The sequence below is a fragment of the Heteronotia binoei genome, chromosome 21 (genome assembly GCF_032191835.1).
Source record: "Heteronotia binoei isolate CCM8104 ecotype False Entrance Well chromosome 21, APGP_CSIRO_Hbin_v1, whole genome shotgun sequence".
Classification (NCBI taxonomy): Eukaryota; Metazoa; Chordata; class Lepidosauria; order Squamata; family Gekkonidae; genus Heteronotia; species Heteronotia binoei.
The window spans coordinates 143,252,562-143,270,582 of record NC_083243.1 but is presented as its reverse complement, the minus strand read 5'-3'; the positions used below and the strand labels follow the sequence as shown (position 1 = coordinate 143,270,582).

The 18,021-nt window shown below is 40.4% G+C and overlaps 1 protein-coding gene across 1 annotated transcript; it reads right to left on the bottom strand.

Annotated features, from left to right (window-relative positions):
• Window positions 1-797: 797 nt before the first annotated feature.
• On the bottom strand, window positions 798-12,544 carry RNF141 (ring finger protein 141). The gene is made up of 6 exons (XM_060262523.1): window positions 12,408-12,544; window positions 9,073-9,275; window positions 6,428-6,536; window positions 5,511-5,692; window positions 4,162-4,269; window positions 798-1,548 (listed from the first exon to the last, which is right to left on the bottom strand). Exons 2-6 carry the CDS (start codon window positions 9,213-9,215, stop codon window positions 1,398-1,400), a joined length of 693 nt encoding a protein of 230 aa, XP_060118506.1. The 5' UTR covers window positions 9,216-9,275; window positions 12,408-12,544; the 3' UTR covers window positions 798-1,397.
• Between the last annotated feature and the right edge of the window lie 5,477 nt (window positions 12,545-18,021).

Sequence of the window (18,021 nt, the reverse complement as noted above, 5' to 3'; positions counted from 1 at the left end):
GACACCAAGCCAGCCAGAACTGCATTCCTGCTCAAAAAAAGCCCTGGAAATAATTATTACTAGATTCTTGCACCACAAAACAAGATTTCAAGCCATTTTTCCCACACTGCACACAGACCTTTAAAAGTATGAAGTCCGTCACTATGGCTGGGCCTACTGACCTTGTGGAGTCTGCAGCTGCTGTGGTGGAAGTCAGTACAACTTCCAGGGTCCATTGCTACAGCCAAGCCTGTTACAGCTTCTGGGGTCTGTCACCACTGCTTGGCCTAACTCAGCTCCCAGTTGCAGTTGTCTCTCAGCCCTGTGTGCCTCCCTAACCAGCTTCTCTCCTCCCTCCCCCACCCCACAGCTTCCCCAGGAGCTGCTGAGGGATGGGAGAAGCAGAGGTTCTGCACAAGCACTGACAGCTTCACTGGGGGAGGAATTAATGCCCCCAATCTAATTTCTGTAAGTTTTCAAGATTTTTCTGCAAACCTGAGGCAGGGGTCTCCCAAGTGGAGAAAAATCTTTCTCTCGTTGTGGGCCCAATGCACAGATTTAGGTATCTGCAGATCTGCCAACATTTAAGAAATAGATATACAAATCAATGTAGATATTCCTGTTACAGGAAAACATACTGTAGAAGGGAATCAAGCACCATCTGTTTGCTTTAAATCTCCATCTTTAAAATTGTGCTGCTGCTAAAAGAAGCCAGACTCTTAATACCACAAAATAGTTTTAACCAAATATATCACACAATGCTAAACAAATGTAAAAAACTGACCATGGACATGGATTTTAAAGGAGACCTTTCAGTTATTTAGAGCTGACTAGAAGGTTTATTTCTTTTGAAATATGTGAAAAGCTAATAATCAGAACAGCCTTTGCTAGAACACAGCAACAAGTAGTGATTTAAGCAACATGTAAACACTAGAAGTGGTTAAAGTTTACCACTAGGGGGAAACAGATGTGACTGAAGTTTCAAACTGCAATTCTAGTCATTCCTATTCATGCAAGCAGGCCCACACACACTTGCATAAAGGATTACTTCTTAGTGTGGATGTTAGCTGCCCTGAGCCCGTCATGGGAGGGCGGAATATAAATCTGAAAAAATAAAAATTAAACAACAGGCCCTAAAGTAATTATTCAGATTAGTGTTACAGTTCCTAAAATGAAGGGCAATTTCAGCGCAAGCCATCTCAGAAAAGCAATGGAAAAAATAAAATACCAGTAAATTCTTAATGTATCCTTCGCAACACAGAAAAATGGACATTAAATATATAAATGCATGTAAACTGGCTCATACACAAGTGTTCATTTATAAAGAATTTAGCTTATTTAAATCAATACAATGACCAAACAAAGAACAACGAAAGAGAAATCTTAAGGACATTTCATGATTATGGACATTACTAGGATCATGGCCTATGAGGCTGGCCTGCCTCATCTACCATGTTGAGTATGTAGGTAGCAATATCTTCTTCTGTAGGTGCATCTGATACCACCCAAGAATCATTTACTGCTGTCACCTGCAGTCGACATATAGGGCAATTTCTGTGACGACCGCTCCTGTATAAGGAAGCCAGAAAAGGGAGCAGGATCAACACTGCTGTTTGTATTGAAGCTATCAAGACCACCTTATCTTTCAAGATATACTACAAGAGTAATGGAAGCTTGGGTGAATAGTTGGAATAGATGGACTACATCTGCATTATCCTAAAGGCAAGTCATAATGCCTCACATGTCTTTATAAGCAATTTCTTGAAAAGGCAGCAAGGAGAAGAACTCCGTACTAAGGATGGGCATGAATTCGGAAAATGGAGGTTTGTGGTGGTTCATGAGTAACCATGGTGCATGACAAACTTTTCGGTTTCCTCAACCGGTTCATGGATTGTTGCTTCATGAGTTGGGGGAGAGTTTATGACCGGGGGGGGGGGGACGACACATTTTTAAATGCCTTCCCTTCGCTCACTAAGGAGTGCTGCGGTTGTGGCGCACCTCAGCAAGTGAAGGGAAGGCATTTAAAGAGACCTACAGACAGAACAAACCACTGCAACAAACATGGCAGTTTTGTTCACAAACAATGTGCTTGCCTGAATCACAGTTCACGAACCAACAAACCAACCCAGCATCATTATGAACTATGGTTCATATGCTGGTTTGTGCCCATCCCTACTAGTAGTACTGACAGAGAAGAATGCTCTTCTGCTCTTATAACTGCAAACCTTTTCACTATTTAACTTAAACCTACTATCCTACAAACTAAAACTGATTCCACCTTCAGTCAATAAGGTAGACAACTGTCAACGCATTCATCCTGAACCCATCTTTGTTCCTTCAGCCTCATGGCTTTACTTTTAGACCTCCAATCACAACTGCAGCACTATGAATCCTTCCCAGGATAACATCTTTCTTATACTGTAGTTCTAACAACTGAACACAGTGCCGCCAATATGAAGTCTTCAGCAGTACTCAATATACTAGTACTCTTTTATAGCCTGAACCATTATTCTTGAAAGAGAACTTAACACAATACAATGCTGTTCTACCCCAGCATACTCATGAATCACATTCATCTTGCAAATCCCAACAACACCCAATTTCTAACAGAACAAAATTCCATTAGTGCTTTTTGTCTCCCCAAAAGCCAGAGATTGCCTGGATTCCATTCTGTTTTCAAGTGCAATTGGCAATATTGTTTATTTTTATAATCCGAACTGGCAAGCAGTTGGGTCAAAAAAATTTATGGCAGGGTATGACCATTTGTGAGTCACTGTTCACTTCTTCAGATACAGCTAGAATGTATTCAGTGTGCTTGCTGCCCCTACAAAATATACCAGGTAGCCCACATATACGCCACAATCAATATCTACCCATTAAGAACATAAGAGAAGCCATGCTGGATCAGACCAATGACCCATCCAGTCCAACACTCTGTCACACAGTGGCAAAAAACAACAACACTAGGTACCCCACTAGTGGGGACAGGATACTAGAAGCCCTCCAACTGAAGTCCCCACAAGCACCAAGAATAGAGAGCATCACTTTCCCCAGACAGAGTTCCATCTATACCCTGTGGCTAACAGCCACTGATGGACCTTTGCTCCATATGTCTATCCAATCCCCTCTTGAAGCCACCTATGCATGTAGCTGCCACCACGTCTTGTGGCAGTAAATTCCATGTGTTAATCACCCTTTGGGTGAAGAAGTACTTCCTTTTATCTGCTCTAACCTGACTGCTCAGCAATTTCACTGAGTGTCCACAAGTTTTTGTATTGTGAGAAAGGGAGGAAAGTACTTCCTTCTCTACCTTCTCTATCCCATGCATAATCTTGTAAGCCTCTATCATGTCACCCCTCAGTTAACGTTTCTCCAAGCTAAAGAGCCCCAAGTGCTTTAACCTTTCTTCATAGGGAAAGTGTTCCAACCCTTTAATCATTCTAATTGCCCTTTTCTGTACTTTTTCAATGCTATATCTTTTTTGAGGTGCAGTGACCAGAATTGTACACAGTACTCCAAATGAGGCTGCACCATCGATTTATACAGGGGCATTATGATACTGGCTGATTTGTTTTCAATCCCCTTCCTAATAATCCCCAGCAGAGTGTTGGCCTTTTTTATTGCAGTCACACACTGTCTTGACATTTTCAGTGAGTTATCCATCACAACTCCAAAACCTCTCTCTTGGTCAATCTCCACCAGTTTGGACCCCATCAACATGTATTTATATTTAGGATTTTTGGTCCCAATGTGCATTACTTTGCACTTGGTCACACTGAACCTCATTTGCCACACTGACACCCACTCACCCATCCTCGACATCCCTTTGGAGTGTCTCACAATCCCCTTTGGTTCTCACCACCCTGCACAATTTAGTGTCATCTGCAAACTTAGCCACTTCACTGCTTACTCCCAGCTCCAAATCATTCATGAACAAGTTAAAAAGCATCAGACATAGTACCAAGCCCTGCCGTACCCCACTGCTCACCACTGTGAAAACTGCTGATTTATACTCACTCTCTCTCCCATTGACAAGGCTAGGATGCATTCTCTTTTCATTTCAGTGGAAGGTAGGACAATTTTTATTTCCACCAGTTCTTTTATTATGGGGAACTGAGCCAAACAAATCAAAGGATCATTTCAAACATAAAGCAGTCACACAGCCTGTTTCAGGCATTTTACCATTTATCAATGCATTTCTGGCAAAAGCTGTGAGCACATGGCAAGATCAGATCAGCACGTCCATCCATACAGATGCAACATTCTTCCTCATCAGTCAGTTGTTTCACCCTACAATACAGAGAGCGCTATTACTCACAAACATGGGAAATCAGAACTCAGACAAAATAATATTTAAGCATTTTTCAACAGAAAAGTTTATACATGCTGGATGTTAATGTCAGTCTTGTTTCCCCCTTATTTGCAAAACAGGATATGTAGAAGCTAGTTCATTTATGGAATGAATGAAATGCTTAAGACAAGGTTTTACTCAATCAAAATGTACAATATGAAGAAATTAACACAGGAAATCTACAATGTTAAACAATGAGAATTCCTGTATACACTGTAGACAAATACAGCATTTTCAAGGACATGTTTATTATTTAAATGTGAATAATTTGTCCACAGTTAATAGAATGCATATGGTAATACACTACTAAAGAGTTTGATGTTTTCAATGTTATAAGGTCTGTTTTCCACAATCTGTAAGTGAACTCAAGATTCAGGAAGGCATAATCACACAGTGCAGAACAAAATACTGGCTTAGCTTGGAGGGGGTGGGGGGGGAGAAGAGTCAGTTTCCAGCAACTGGTGTCTTTATTTTCCATTTTCCTGCTAGTGGCCACTCTGAGTCAGTGTCAGAGTTTCAAACTGACTTGTTTAATTAAAGATTAGTAACCATGGCACTCATATAGTTGAAGCTGAAATCTCTCTGATTCAATGAAGATGTTTGTGTTAACTAAAAACTAAGGCAATAGATGCAAAAGTCAAGCCCATACCCATTACCATAACAAGCATTGGAAAAGTTGTCATACTTAAGTTGCATTGCAGAGAAATTATTTTACTCCATCATGATTTTGGTACCACAGAGATCTCCTGCTGCTCAAGCCACCCGTGTACCTCTCAGAGATACAGCAATGCACCATTAGGAGGATGCAGATTTTGCAGTCATGGAAACCAAGAAGTTACCTGGATAATAAGTATGAATGTACAAGCTTTCACTCTGTCTGCAGCTGCCTTAGTCTTTATGAGTGCATTTCTCCTTCATTAGTTTACAAATTAACTACAGAAGATTTCCAATACAATATATGTATATCATATGTCTTATTCAGGAGAATAAGCGGAAGAACAGGTCATGTCTAGAAGAAAAGTGACTGTGACCCTTCATAATTCTAAATGGCTGATAAGTTTTGCAATCAAGAAAATTGTGAAACACCAAAACTCTGTTTATACACAACATTTCAATAAATATACAAAGTTGAAGCAAACAGAAAAGTTCCAACAGAAATTTCCCCCTCGTACTGAGATACCTTCCCATCCAAATGCTGGCCTGACAAGATGAAACAGATGACAGATCCTCTGCAGCTCCTTCTGAGTCAGTGTTCTGAGAAAGAACACCCGTTGCTTGACTTGTGATATCTTTATAAAGCTGAATGAATTGATACAGATTCATGATTCTTGATGCTTCAACCATGCCACTTGTCTTGTTTATCTAAATATACAAAATATTGTCTTAGCAATTTTTTAAATTGTTTCATTTGTTCCCAATATTAATAATATGAATATACACAAAGACAACATGAACTAACAATCCTAAAAGACTGATGCACAAAGCACATCATGATTTTAGAATTACCTTATAATTCAGTCATTTAGTTTTCCTTTCGATAACTTTATAGTTCTTTCATAACATTTGCAAAGAATTATGAAGACAGCAAGACTGATACTGCTTCTTTCACAAAAATGCATCTTAAGAGGTTTTTTACAGTTTTTTTTCTTAGCTGGATTAGGCACAAATTCCAAATTTTAGTTGAATTTTGTCAAGTAATAGAATCAAAGTTTTACCAACAGTTTTAAATTATTGATTTTAAGTAGTGTTTTAAATGTATTTTTATAGTTTATTTGTAAGCCAACATGAGTTCCTATAAAGTAAAAAGGTGGCTAATAAATGTTTTAAATTGATAAATAAATAAAAAGAGGAGATTGGATTTATACCTCACCCTTCACTTAAGAGTCCAGTGTGGCTTACAATCTCCTTTCTCTTTCCCTCCCCACGACAGTTACCCTGTGAGATAGGTGGGACTGAGAGAACTCTCCAAGCTCTTAAGCAGAACAGTTCTGAGAGAGTTATGACTGACCCAAGGTCTCTCCAGCAGCTGAATGTAGAGGAGTAAAAGTATAAATAAATAAAAGTATAAAATACAAGTAATGGCTTTGATAAACTTACTTTGGTACACACAACTCGAACGGCCACCTTCCAGAGCGCAGAAGAGTCAGAGCCTGGCTGTACCTCAAATAACAGATGCTTGTCCTGACCAGAAGCTAATTTAGCAGTTCTGAAATAATTTAATATTCATTTAACACAATGCAGGAAACATACCAAACACGTATCAGGTTGGCTTACAAATTGGAACAATCTTTATTTACCTTTTCTTTGGATATCTATGTTATCACTTGTGTACTGAAACCCAGACCCTTTCTGGCATATTATGTTGAGTTTTTCAGGGTGTACAATTGCTAATCACATTTCAACAAACTGTTACTAAAATTAATATAAATTTCAAGGAGAGTTTGGATTCCTAGAATGATCATGACTTGTGTCACTCTCATCTTAATCTTGCTCATAAGGGACAATTTTAAACTCTCAATATACTAACAGAAAAATGTGATAATTAAGCTTTCAACATGAATCAAGGATGCTTTTCTGCCAATGTCTATTTCTTCTAGTCTTGATCAGTTGCACTATTCTTTAGTGGCTTTATTCTTATGGGTTTTCCTCAAAACACACACTGGAAAACTATATCCATTATCTTGAATAAGGTAATTTCTGAACATTTTTAAAAAGTGATTATAATGAATATAGGATAAAAAGGTTTCCTGCTATATTTTTATGCTACATTCATACCTCAAGCTACCCCACTCTAAATGTCCTTGTTGACCAAGGCTGCTATACTAAACATACTTGCACCAGCAAATAAAAGAAGAAGAGAGGAGGAGACTGGATTTATACCCCACCCTTCACTTGAAGTACAGAGTGGCATACAATCTCCTTTCTCTTCCCCTCCCCACAACAGATACCCTGTGTGTGCTATACTAAACACACCAGCTCAATGTTACTTCTGAATAAACATTCCTAGAACAGTGCTATAAATTATCTGCTATTTCCACTTACTAGTTTAGTTGCCATTCAGGAAGTTTTAACCCATTACAAAGTAGGCAGTTGTGCTATTCCTTCCTTTGTGTATATATTGCAGCATTAATGACTTGTTAATTTCATTTAACTGATTGAGAAGGATTCCTGTTAGCTGGGTTCTAAAAATGTTACAAACAATAAACATCTAAAAATATAACACTCTTGGTGTTTCACAGGGTAGCCATGTCAGGGTTGCCACTAACATTTTATTTTTCATTTCCCTGACTTTCCCTGACCAACATTTGTCAATTTCCTTGACCACCATTCAAATATAAGCACAAATTAAAAAATGAATAAATTGTGTTGCATTAATGCAAGACTTAATGAAATGTTCCACTCTACAACTACACAAGTCTCAACTGAAAACATATTTGTCAAAGTAAGAGATTTAATATCAGCTTATTTCAACATTAACTGCAGCTACATCTGTTTTGCAATTGCACCAAAAATTACACCAAGTTACAAACTTCAATTCAAGTAAACTCTGAATACTAACAAGTAGGAACTTCCCAAGGCTGGGAAAGTAATGAGCAGATCAGCAGCAAGAAAGGAGGTGGAGTTTCTGCAATCTAGAGAAGCAGACAACCCTCATTTGCAATCTTTATGCATGGGAGAAGTCAGGAAAGCGGGTGAGAAAGCTGGTACTCTGTAAACTCCAGAAGGAACGAGCAATCACATTTGCAAAATTTACTTTGCATGGTGCAGAGCAGAAAGTGCTAGTTGTCTGTGAAATCCAACATCGGCAAAACTCATTTGCAACTCTGTGCTGGATTTAGCAGGAGACAAAACATCCATTACATACACAAGCATGACTCAAAAACATGTTGATCTTTATATATAAGTTAAATGCAGTACTAGCAGGTAAGGATGAAAACAGATGTTTAAAGTTTATATACTGCTAAATGTTTAAACTAGCCTTGCTTTGCAAATGCTACAGGCAGACCTTGGAAATCATGCAGGGACAGACCTCAACAAACATATTAGGCTGGTTGCTGGGGGTGGAGTTGAGAAAAAGGTGGAGCTGGGAAATGGCATCATTAAGCTTTACTTGTATTCTGTTACTTTTCTATTCCAGTTGCCACAAGAACAGAGCATGCTCTTGGAGCAGCAGGTCAAAAATCCACTGCTTGAATATATTTTAATCACAATTTCCCTGGCTTTCTGACTTCAGACCAATTTCCCTGACCAATTTCCATTTCCCTGACTTTCCAGAAAGTGGCAACCCTGCACGTTGGTCTTCTGTAGAAGAACTGACAAAGGGAGCTTTGACAAGCAAAGGTCTGATGAAGGGAGCTTTGACTCCTGAAAGCTTATACCTCAAAAAACCTTTTGGTCTCTAAAATACTACTGGACCACACTACCACAAATACCCTGATGGAATTTTACAAGCATTAATATTTCAAAATTCTATAAATATGTACATTTGCTAGATGAATATTAATGGCTGAATAAACTTTAAGTGTGTGAAGTAAATGAGCTGACAGGGGTTTGTATCAAGCATAGGGTTTAATATTAAGGCATAGATCCTGCAGAGGTTCTATAACAGAGTGCTTAATTCTTCAACAAGGGGTACGCAGGTTAAACAAACAGCAGAAGTTCAAGCAGCACTTTGCTCAACCTGAAACATTAATGTATCAAAGAATGTATCACTTTTTGTAGCAAAGAAACAGAAATCTTACACATCATTAAGTTCAGCAACTCTGCCCAAAAACTCCTCATACGTCAGGAAGCCACTTTCTCGGACGAGAGATACATGTTTGACTACTTTTTCTGGTAGCTTATTAATAACTGCGTGTGTCTGGCTTGAAAGTTGCTGGCCCATGATAAAATTCTTCAGCTCAGCGTTCAGGAAGAAAGGCAACTTCGTTCAGTTGGGAAATTTCTAATAAATACATTTTTAAAACCACATTAGTATAAACAGTCATCAGATCACTTATCTCCCACATATTTTAAAATCTCTAACTAGCCACACACTAACATCTGCATCCTAATAGTGAGATACCCTATTTCAAATTACAGTTGATTCTACAGGTACACCATGGCAGTGCAACCTTAACAACCTGGCAAGTTTAGTTAACCTGAGAAAATATGCTGGGTTTTTAAAAACACACCCACAAATCCTTTGTCCCCATTATGTACATAAAAACTGCAACATGCAACATCAATTACTATAATTCACAGCAATTTGTCTTTTAGAACTCCTGTAGGCTGAAATCCTTTAACAGAAAGGGAATTTTCATTATCATTCAAGGTAAGCCATCTAGAAAATAACAGTACACAGCAAGGCCTGATGGTGGATGATTAGAATGGAAGAGCACTACTTGGACATGGAAAATGCCTCTTAATGTTATGTGTGATTCAGAATACACTGTAATTTATACTGTAACTAAACCTAGACTCTTGAGTTTTCATTACTTAAATTTTATCTAATGACGATGGCATTTGATCTCAGGAACTCCAGATACGATTCTGCAGCAAAATTGCATTTTGTAACTGCCAAGTCAATAAAGCCACGAATCTTTGAGGATTAAGTTTATAAACCATACAACAATGCACCACTTCCTGGATTTCACAATTGCAGTAGAAGGCTGTTTATAGTAGCAGTGCTCATTGTAGGCACTCACTTTGCATAATTTCTTAAATTTATTTTGATAACCTGACAAAATCTTACCTTTATTGCTGTCTATGCATGTCAACAGTTGAAAGTTACCTGGAACAACTGAGGTTCAACAGTGACTGAACACTGGGTGTACAGCTTATTACCTGAGGCAAAATTCTTATTTCAGCTGATAGAAATCTCATACAATGTACCTTTTTAGTAAGATGCTACTAATCTGTGGGAAATGATCCTGTGATCACATGTAAGCATTCATTTCTAGGTAAAATCACATCAGCTACATCTGTACCTTCTCTCTGATGTACCACAATACTATTTATTTTTGCTGAAACAGATTGCTATCTTAAGCAGAGTTACTATTGAAGGCCACTGGGTGAGAAGGTTGTAGCTATGCGTAGGATGAAGCTTTGTTAGTCTGTCCAAAGCAGGAAAAGGGAAAAAAGAGAGTAAAGTAGCACCTTAAAGACTAACAAAACGAATGGAAGAGTATGAGCTTTTATGAGTCTCTGCTCATTTCTTCAGATACAGCAAGAATGTGAGCCCATCTGTCCTACATACTGGAAAGTTGAATGATTTCAGGTGTCAAATGACAGCAGCAGGCAAACGACAATAGCAGGTGTGATTGGATTAGGTGTGTCCAAGCCTACTACCTCTCTGCATATCACACCTAATCCAATCACACCTGCTACTGTTGTTTGCCTGCTGATGTCATTTGGAACAAAAAGATAAATCCCTGTGTAGCACAAAAACTGCTCTTTTACATTCAGATAAACATCACATTTTATCGGTGTTCATTAAAGGTACAGAAATCATTAAGTAATCACAAAATTCACTTGTAAAGAAAGCCACTATTTAAGCAGTGATAAAGCATTCATACTATAGACCTTAATCAATGTTTGGACATAAAGTGCAAAGTTTCCAAATGCAATCTTGCAAGGTAGTTCTCACAGTGTGTCAGTCACCGGAGAGGAAAAGCCTCAGACGTATCGGAGACTGGTTTCGGCTTCACGCCTTTATCAATCACTCATCTTTTAGCACTTTACTGCTTGACAGCACCTCCTAGAACAATATTTTTAAGTCAACGGAGACACCAGTACAATTATTTACATTGGAAAATTTTCACCTAAGTTTATCCACTGGAAGCATCCCAGTGGATAAACTTCGGCAAGAATTTTCCAATGTAAATAACTGTACTGGTGTCCCTGTTGACTTAAAAATATTCTAGGAGAAGCCGTCAAGCAGTAAAGTGCTAAAAGATGAGTGATTGATAAAGGCGTAAAGCCGAAACCGGTCTCCGATACGTCTGAGGCTTTTTCTCTCCGGTGACTGATGCACTGTGAGGACTACCTTGCAAGATTGCATTTGGAAACTTTGCACTTTATGTCCAAACATCGGTTAAGGACTATAGTATGAATGCTTTATCACCACTTACATAGTGGCTTTCTTTACAAGTGAATTTTGTGATTACTTAATGATTTCTGTAGCTTTAATGAACACCGATAAAATATGTTTACTTGAATGTAAAAGAGCAGTTTTTGTGCTACACAGGGATTTCTCCTTTTGCACCATATCTTACTGTGTATCCTCTATTGTTCTTATGCTGATGCCATTTGGCATCTGAAATCACTCCACTTTCCAATATATAAGGGAGATGCACTCACATTCTAGCCATATATGGAGAAGTGAGAAGACATCAACATAATAGAAGCCCACCTGGTTTGCACACAAGAGCACAGCACTTTAAAACAGTACAGAATGCACGTGCTATAAACCCATTTTGGAGCAAGGGCTTAGATTAGATGTACTCTTTGGAGTCATTTTCTTACTGCCTGGGGAAAAAAAAACACATTTTAACATCGAATTATCTAGGTCCCAAAGTGGGCATAACTGCCCCATTCATACAGCTCGGTTGATTTATGTTCGTATAGATAAACATACAGGAACAGTGAACAGAAAACCGTTACATGCACAGAAAACCGTTACTTCTAACACTAGTGATCTGGAGTCCGTGAGCCTGTTGGCTGCTTCAGAAAAACGTAGCCAAGTGCTACATTCAAAGAGGATCCTGGTCCTCCATCTGGCGGCTTCTGTACTCCGCCATCAGCCTGACAGTGTCACGCATCCCAACCTACCCTGAACGACACCCCCCTCCCCGCACACAGCAGCACCCCTTAGTTCAAGCAAGCTGGACAGAAGGTGGGCGAAAAAGAGGTGCCGCCTCGCAAGCACCAGAGGGGGGCTGGAAGGCCCTAAGAGCGAGGTCGAAACTGAGCGTGAGGAGAGGCTCCCGCCAGCGCCTGGAACTCCAAGCCTCTGGGGAAGGGGGGGGGGCGGCTTGAGAGTGCTGCGCCGCTGCCAAAGGGACATGACAGGAGGAAGCTCCGCCAGCGGCCTCACCCCAACGCCCCGACATCCTGCTCCGAGCCAGAGGCCCCTCCTTTTCCTCCCTACGGGCTCCAGGCCTCCCTCTTTTCCTTCGCCCGTCCACTCCCACACAAAAGGGCGAACGCCGCGAACATACGACATCTGGACCAACTCAGTTCCCGTCGCGTACCGTTTACGTCTTCTTCCCGCCCCTTCTCGTGCACCTTCGTTGTTGCCAGGAAACCGAAATTGACCTTTGGGTGTTTTGTGTGTGTGTGTGGGGGGGGTGCTTGTTTGCATTTACTAAACTAATTTGAGAAACAATTGACCGTTCGCCAACCATATGAAACCATATGAAACGAAATATAATTGTATTGACTTGTACATGGAAAAAAATAACTCCTAAAGCATGCTGAGTGATCTTTGACAAGTGTCTCTTTCTGTCAATTTTACCTACCACACAGGCTTGCTGTGAGGATAAAGTGGGGGAAGTGGGTGCAGCCTTTTACAACACCCTGAGGTCCTTTTCAGAGGCAGGGCAGAATACAAGAAAAAGGGGGACGGATTCCCTACCCTCCTGCTTTTTTTTAACCCATTCTTCTCCCACATTTCCTAGGCAGTGCAGGTGGGGATGAGAGAAGGCCAGGCATGGGGACAGGATGAACATAAACCTTGTCTGCTGTGTTTATTTGCTTGCTTCTGTTCAAGTTCCCCTCCCATCAGCTTTTCCACCAGGAGGGAAAGTGCAGCGTTGCATTTGGGGGTAAGAGAGGCCACTGACAGGGATTCTCTCTAGTAGATGCAGCCCTTTTCTCCCCTCCCTGTAGTCCTTACTTAAACTTTCACCTTCACTGTCATAACAGGAAGACTTATTTCCTGTAGAGGATTTAATTTGGAGAAAATGTAGGGCCAGAACTGCGGTGTCTGGAAACATCCCCCTCTGTTTTAGAAGGCCTCCTCCCGCCAGCCAGTGACTGTAGCAACATGCAATGCAAATGGACCACATTGCGTTCTGCCCATGCTCCACAGAACTTCCCCAGACCCTAGCAATTTTTACTTGCCAGAAAAATAGTACAAAAATGGTTTGATGGGTGGTTCAGCCATTTATCCAAACAATTTTTTTCTTAAACCAACAGAGTGACACATAGATTCAGGTGGGTACCAATGTTGGTCTGAAGCAGTAGAACAGAGTTTTAGTCCAGTGACACTTTTAAGACCAACAAAGTTTTATTCAAGGCATGAGGTTTTGTGTGCATGCACACATTCTCACACAAAAGCTCATACCCTGAACAAAACTTTGTTGGTCTTAAAGGTGCCACTGTGCTCAAACTTTGTTCAGAGTGAGATATAGTACGTTGTTCTGATTTTAGTCATGAGCTGACAGAAGTTTATTAAATAATCATACTGAAGCATGGTAAGACTATCTTGAAGATGTAATTATAGCAATTTTATAGAGTTACATTCAAAATACTGTATTTGAGACAAAACTTGGCTTAATATTTCAGCTTCATTCTTACGTATTTCCTGAAGAAAGTACACAGTCCAACCTCCCCCTTTTCATAAAGGTCAACAAACATCTGTAGCCTAAGTGTGGGAATACAACTGATATTGTTATTAATGAATGTCAGCAACTGTCATGTCCTGAGGATGGAACCAATAATTATTTGTATAGTCATTTCAGGTATTTCCTGTAGATGATGGTTTCAAGGGGTAAATTAAACTAGATTTACTTTTTGGATGGACACAGAGGCTGCAGAAGTGCTTTATTATCTAAGAAGTGATGCAAAGGTGGCATTTTTCTATTGGGCCAAAGCACTTTATGCAGAAGAGCATTTGGCCTCCTTGATTTAAAACCTTGCTGCTTTTTGCTGATATTGGAATACTGTTGCATTATTTCAACAGTAGTGTTCTGTCCTGCTTTATATGCTTGTTTAAATTGCATTTGGGTGTTTTCAGTTAAGTCTGGGTTTTTTAAGCTACATGTTTAGCCATCCTGCAGGGCTGCTGAGAGCCACCTCGATTCCTTGGTAAAGATTCTAGCTGCTCCATCTCAAATGATCTTGATCAAAACTAAATATTGTAACAAAATAAATTACTTGGCTGGCTGTTAGCATGTATCTATAATAATAAAAGGGTCCACATGTCCACAGTAAATTTGGAAAACGCAACAGCGGCCAAAAGATTGGAAAAGGTCAGTTTATATTCCAATCCCAAAGAAGGGTAATGCCAAGGAATGTTCAAACTATCGCACCATTGCACTCATTTCACATGCCACCAGGGTCATGTTAAAAGATCCTGCAAGCTAGGCTTCAGCAGTATGTAGATCGGGAACTACCAAAAGTTCAAGCTGGGTTTTGAAGAGATAGAGGAACTAGAGCTCAAATTGCCAACATTTTCTGGTTTATGGAGAAAGCAATGGAGTATCAGAAAAAAGTCTGTTTCTGCTTTATTGACTACACTAAAGCCTTTGACTGTGTGGATCATAACAAACTGTGGCAAGTCCTTAAAGAGATGGGAGCAGTGTTCCCTCTAAGATGAGTTAGTGTGAGCTAGCTCACAGATTTTTAGCCTTCAGGCTCCAGCTCACACATTTTTGTCAGGAAAAATGGCCCCAGAGCAAACTAATTTATGCAGTAGCTCACAACTTTAATACCAGTAGCTCACAAAGTAGAATTTTTGCTCACAAGACTCTGCAGCTTAGAGGGAACATTGGATGGCAGTACCAGACCACCTCACCTGTCTCCTGAGAAACCTGTATAAGGGTCAAGAAGCATCTGTCAGAATGGGATATGGAACAACTAATTGGTTTAGAATAGGAAAAGGAGTTCGACAAGGATGTATATTGTCACCCTGCTTATTTCATTTATATGCAGAGTACATAATGTGGAATGCTGGCCTGGATGAAGCACAAGGCAGAATTAATATTGTTGGGAAAAACATCAACAATCTCAGATATGCAGATGACACTAGTCTAATGGCAGAAAGTGAAGAGGACCTAAAGAACCTCTTGTTAAGGGTGAAAGATGAGAATGCAAAAATAGGCTTGAAACTCAACATCAAAAAACTAAGATCATGGCAAACAGCCCCATCACTCCTTGATGAGATGAGACGGCTGGACAGTGTTACTGATGTAACTAACACGAATTTGAACAGACTTCGGAGGATGGTGGAAGACAGGAGGGCATGGTGTGACGTCCATAAGGTAACAAAGAGTCGGACTGTGCGACTGAACAACAACAACCACATGTCCATCTGAACATTTGTGGCATGTCAAAACTGGGCCACCAGCCTCAGGCAGATTATGGGACAAAAACTGAAGGGAACTGGAATATCTTGGCCCAGGTTCTCTCTAGACCCCTGTGCTACCTGCAGTGGAAATAAAGGTTGTGCAGCGGTTAAAGTCTTGGACTAGGATCTGGGAAACCCAGGTTCAAATCCCAACTGATGCCATGGAAGCTTGCTGGGTGATCTTGGGCCTGTATGTTTGTGGAAGAGCAGCTCATTTCGTTGCTCTCTTTTTGTTGAGAACAATGACAATAAATCTATCTATCTATCTATCTATCTATCTATCTATCTATCTATCTATCTATCTATCTATCTATCTATCTATCTATCTATCTATCTATCTATCTATCTGTCTGTCACTGCCTCTTAGCCTAACCTACCTCACAGGGTTGTTGTGAGGATAAACAGAGGAGAGGAGAATGATGAAAGTTGCTTTCAGATTCCTTGGAGATAAAGGTGGGTTATAAAGTAAATATATAAATTCTAACTTAGAATCAGATCTTACCAAGGGATAGGGTTGCCAGCCCCAGGTTGGGAAATACCTGGAGATTTTGGGAGTGAAGTCTGAAGAGGGTGGGGTTTGGGGAAGGGAAGGTAATGGGGTGTAATGCCATAGAGTTCACATTCGAAAGTAGCCCTTTTCTCCAGGTGAACTGATCTCTCTTGCCTGGAGGTCAGTTGTGATAGCAAGAGATTTTCAGCCATCACCTGAAGGTTAAAGACAGCACAACCGAAGTTATAGTGACTGAATAACTAAGAATGTACTGAAACAAAGCTTGCTGGGTGATCACATTCAAAGGAACTACACACCTTTTAAAGGCCTTGCCTAGATTAAAAATAATGAAGGATAGGGGCACCTTCTTTTGGGGCTCATAGAATTGGACCCCCTGGTCCAATCTTTTTGAAATTTGGACAGCATTCTGAGAAGAGTGATCAGATGCTATGCTGAAACTTTGGTGCCTCTACCTCAAAAAAACAGCCCCTCCAGAGCCCCAGATACCCCCAGTTCAATTCTCCATTATACCCTATGGAATTGATCTCCATAGGAAATAATGAAGTGCCCAGCAGACATTTCCCTCCCCCCACCCCCCATTTCTGACAACTCTGAAGCGGGGTAGGGTCTGTTTCCACCTGGGGATTGGCTTCTCTACTCAAGAGTTGCTGAATTTCCAATTTCTTCAAAGTAACACAAAGCAACAAAAGGTTCAAGTTTACCTTTCCTATGCAAACGATCTCTGAAAAGATTGTGCAAAAAACAGAGGGTCTGGGCTGCTTTCACAGCCACTGGGAGCAACCATATTGTTTTGCCTGCTCCCCCCACCCCCATTCAGCCTTAAAGACACAGACACACCATCCCAAGAGGAAGCCTTTCCAAGTGGAGTCTGAAGCCTCTGGAGGTGGAACAGCACATGGTGGCTGTGGGGCGGGGCTTCCCCCCACCAGCCAGCTGACTGAGAGGGGGAAGAAGCCTGGGAAGCGGGAGAACCCCCACTGGGACCTGGGGATTGGCAAGTCTAAACATAGTGATTAACATTGCACAGACTTAGACATCAAAGCATAAACTAATTTCTGGTGAATTCTAGAGGTATGTTCTCTGGTATAATCTTTTACTTTTTAAAGAAGTCTGTTGTATGATTTCATTTATCAGCTTTAAGCACAGTGCCATTACTTTATTTCAGCTTAATGTTGCTATTTGTAGCACCAATAATACACTTAAGTAGATTCCTGCCTTATATACTTTAGTTGCATAAATGTTTCCCAATTAAAATAAAGTAGTATTATTAAAAGAGAGTTTTTAAGGCTGAAATCTTATACATACTTAATGGAGTCCCATTAGGCCCCATATTTGGGATATTTTGCTTTCTAAATATAGTTTACTTTGGAGTAGATATAGCTACTGAAAAAACCAGAATTATCACTATTGAACTAGTTACTGTATAGGGTCCCCATTCCCCTGATAGGGGTGGGTTTCCCCCTACTTTCAGGACCTCCAATCCACCAGCATGGAGCTGGCTTGTGTGGGGAGCCCTGCTCCCAAAGAGCTCTGTCAAGCCCAACATGCCCGGTGTGATGATGTCATCACGCTGGGCACAACATGTGGGGGTCACTCTATCAGTTTGGGGTAAAAACTCTCTGATGACTATAGAGTCCCCTCCCAAATTATAGATTGCCCTGTGCAATGTGTCTGGTGCGATGATGTCACTTCTGTCCAGAAGAGAGGAATAAACTCCCCACTGGCAGCCAGGTAAGTCCTAGCAACCCTATTATTGTATCTTGGCATGTGGACTTTACCGTGGCATGAGAAGCTTATTTTTTTGTCCTCTTTGGGTTTTTAAAGATGATCCCCAGATTACATGACAAA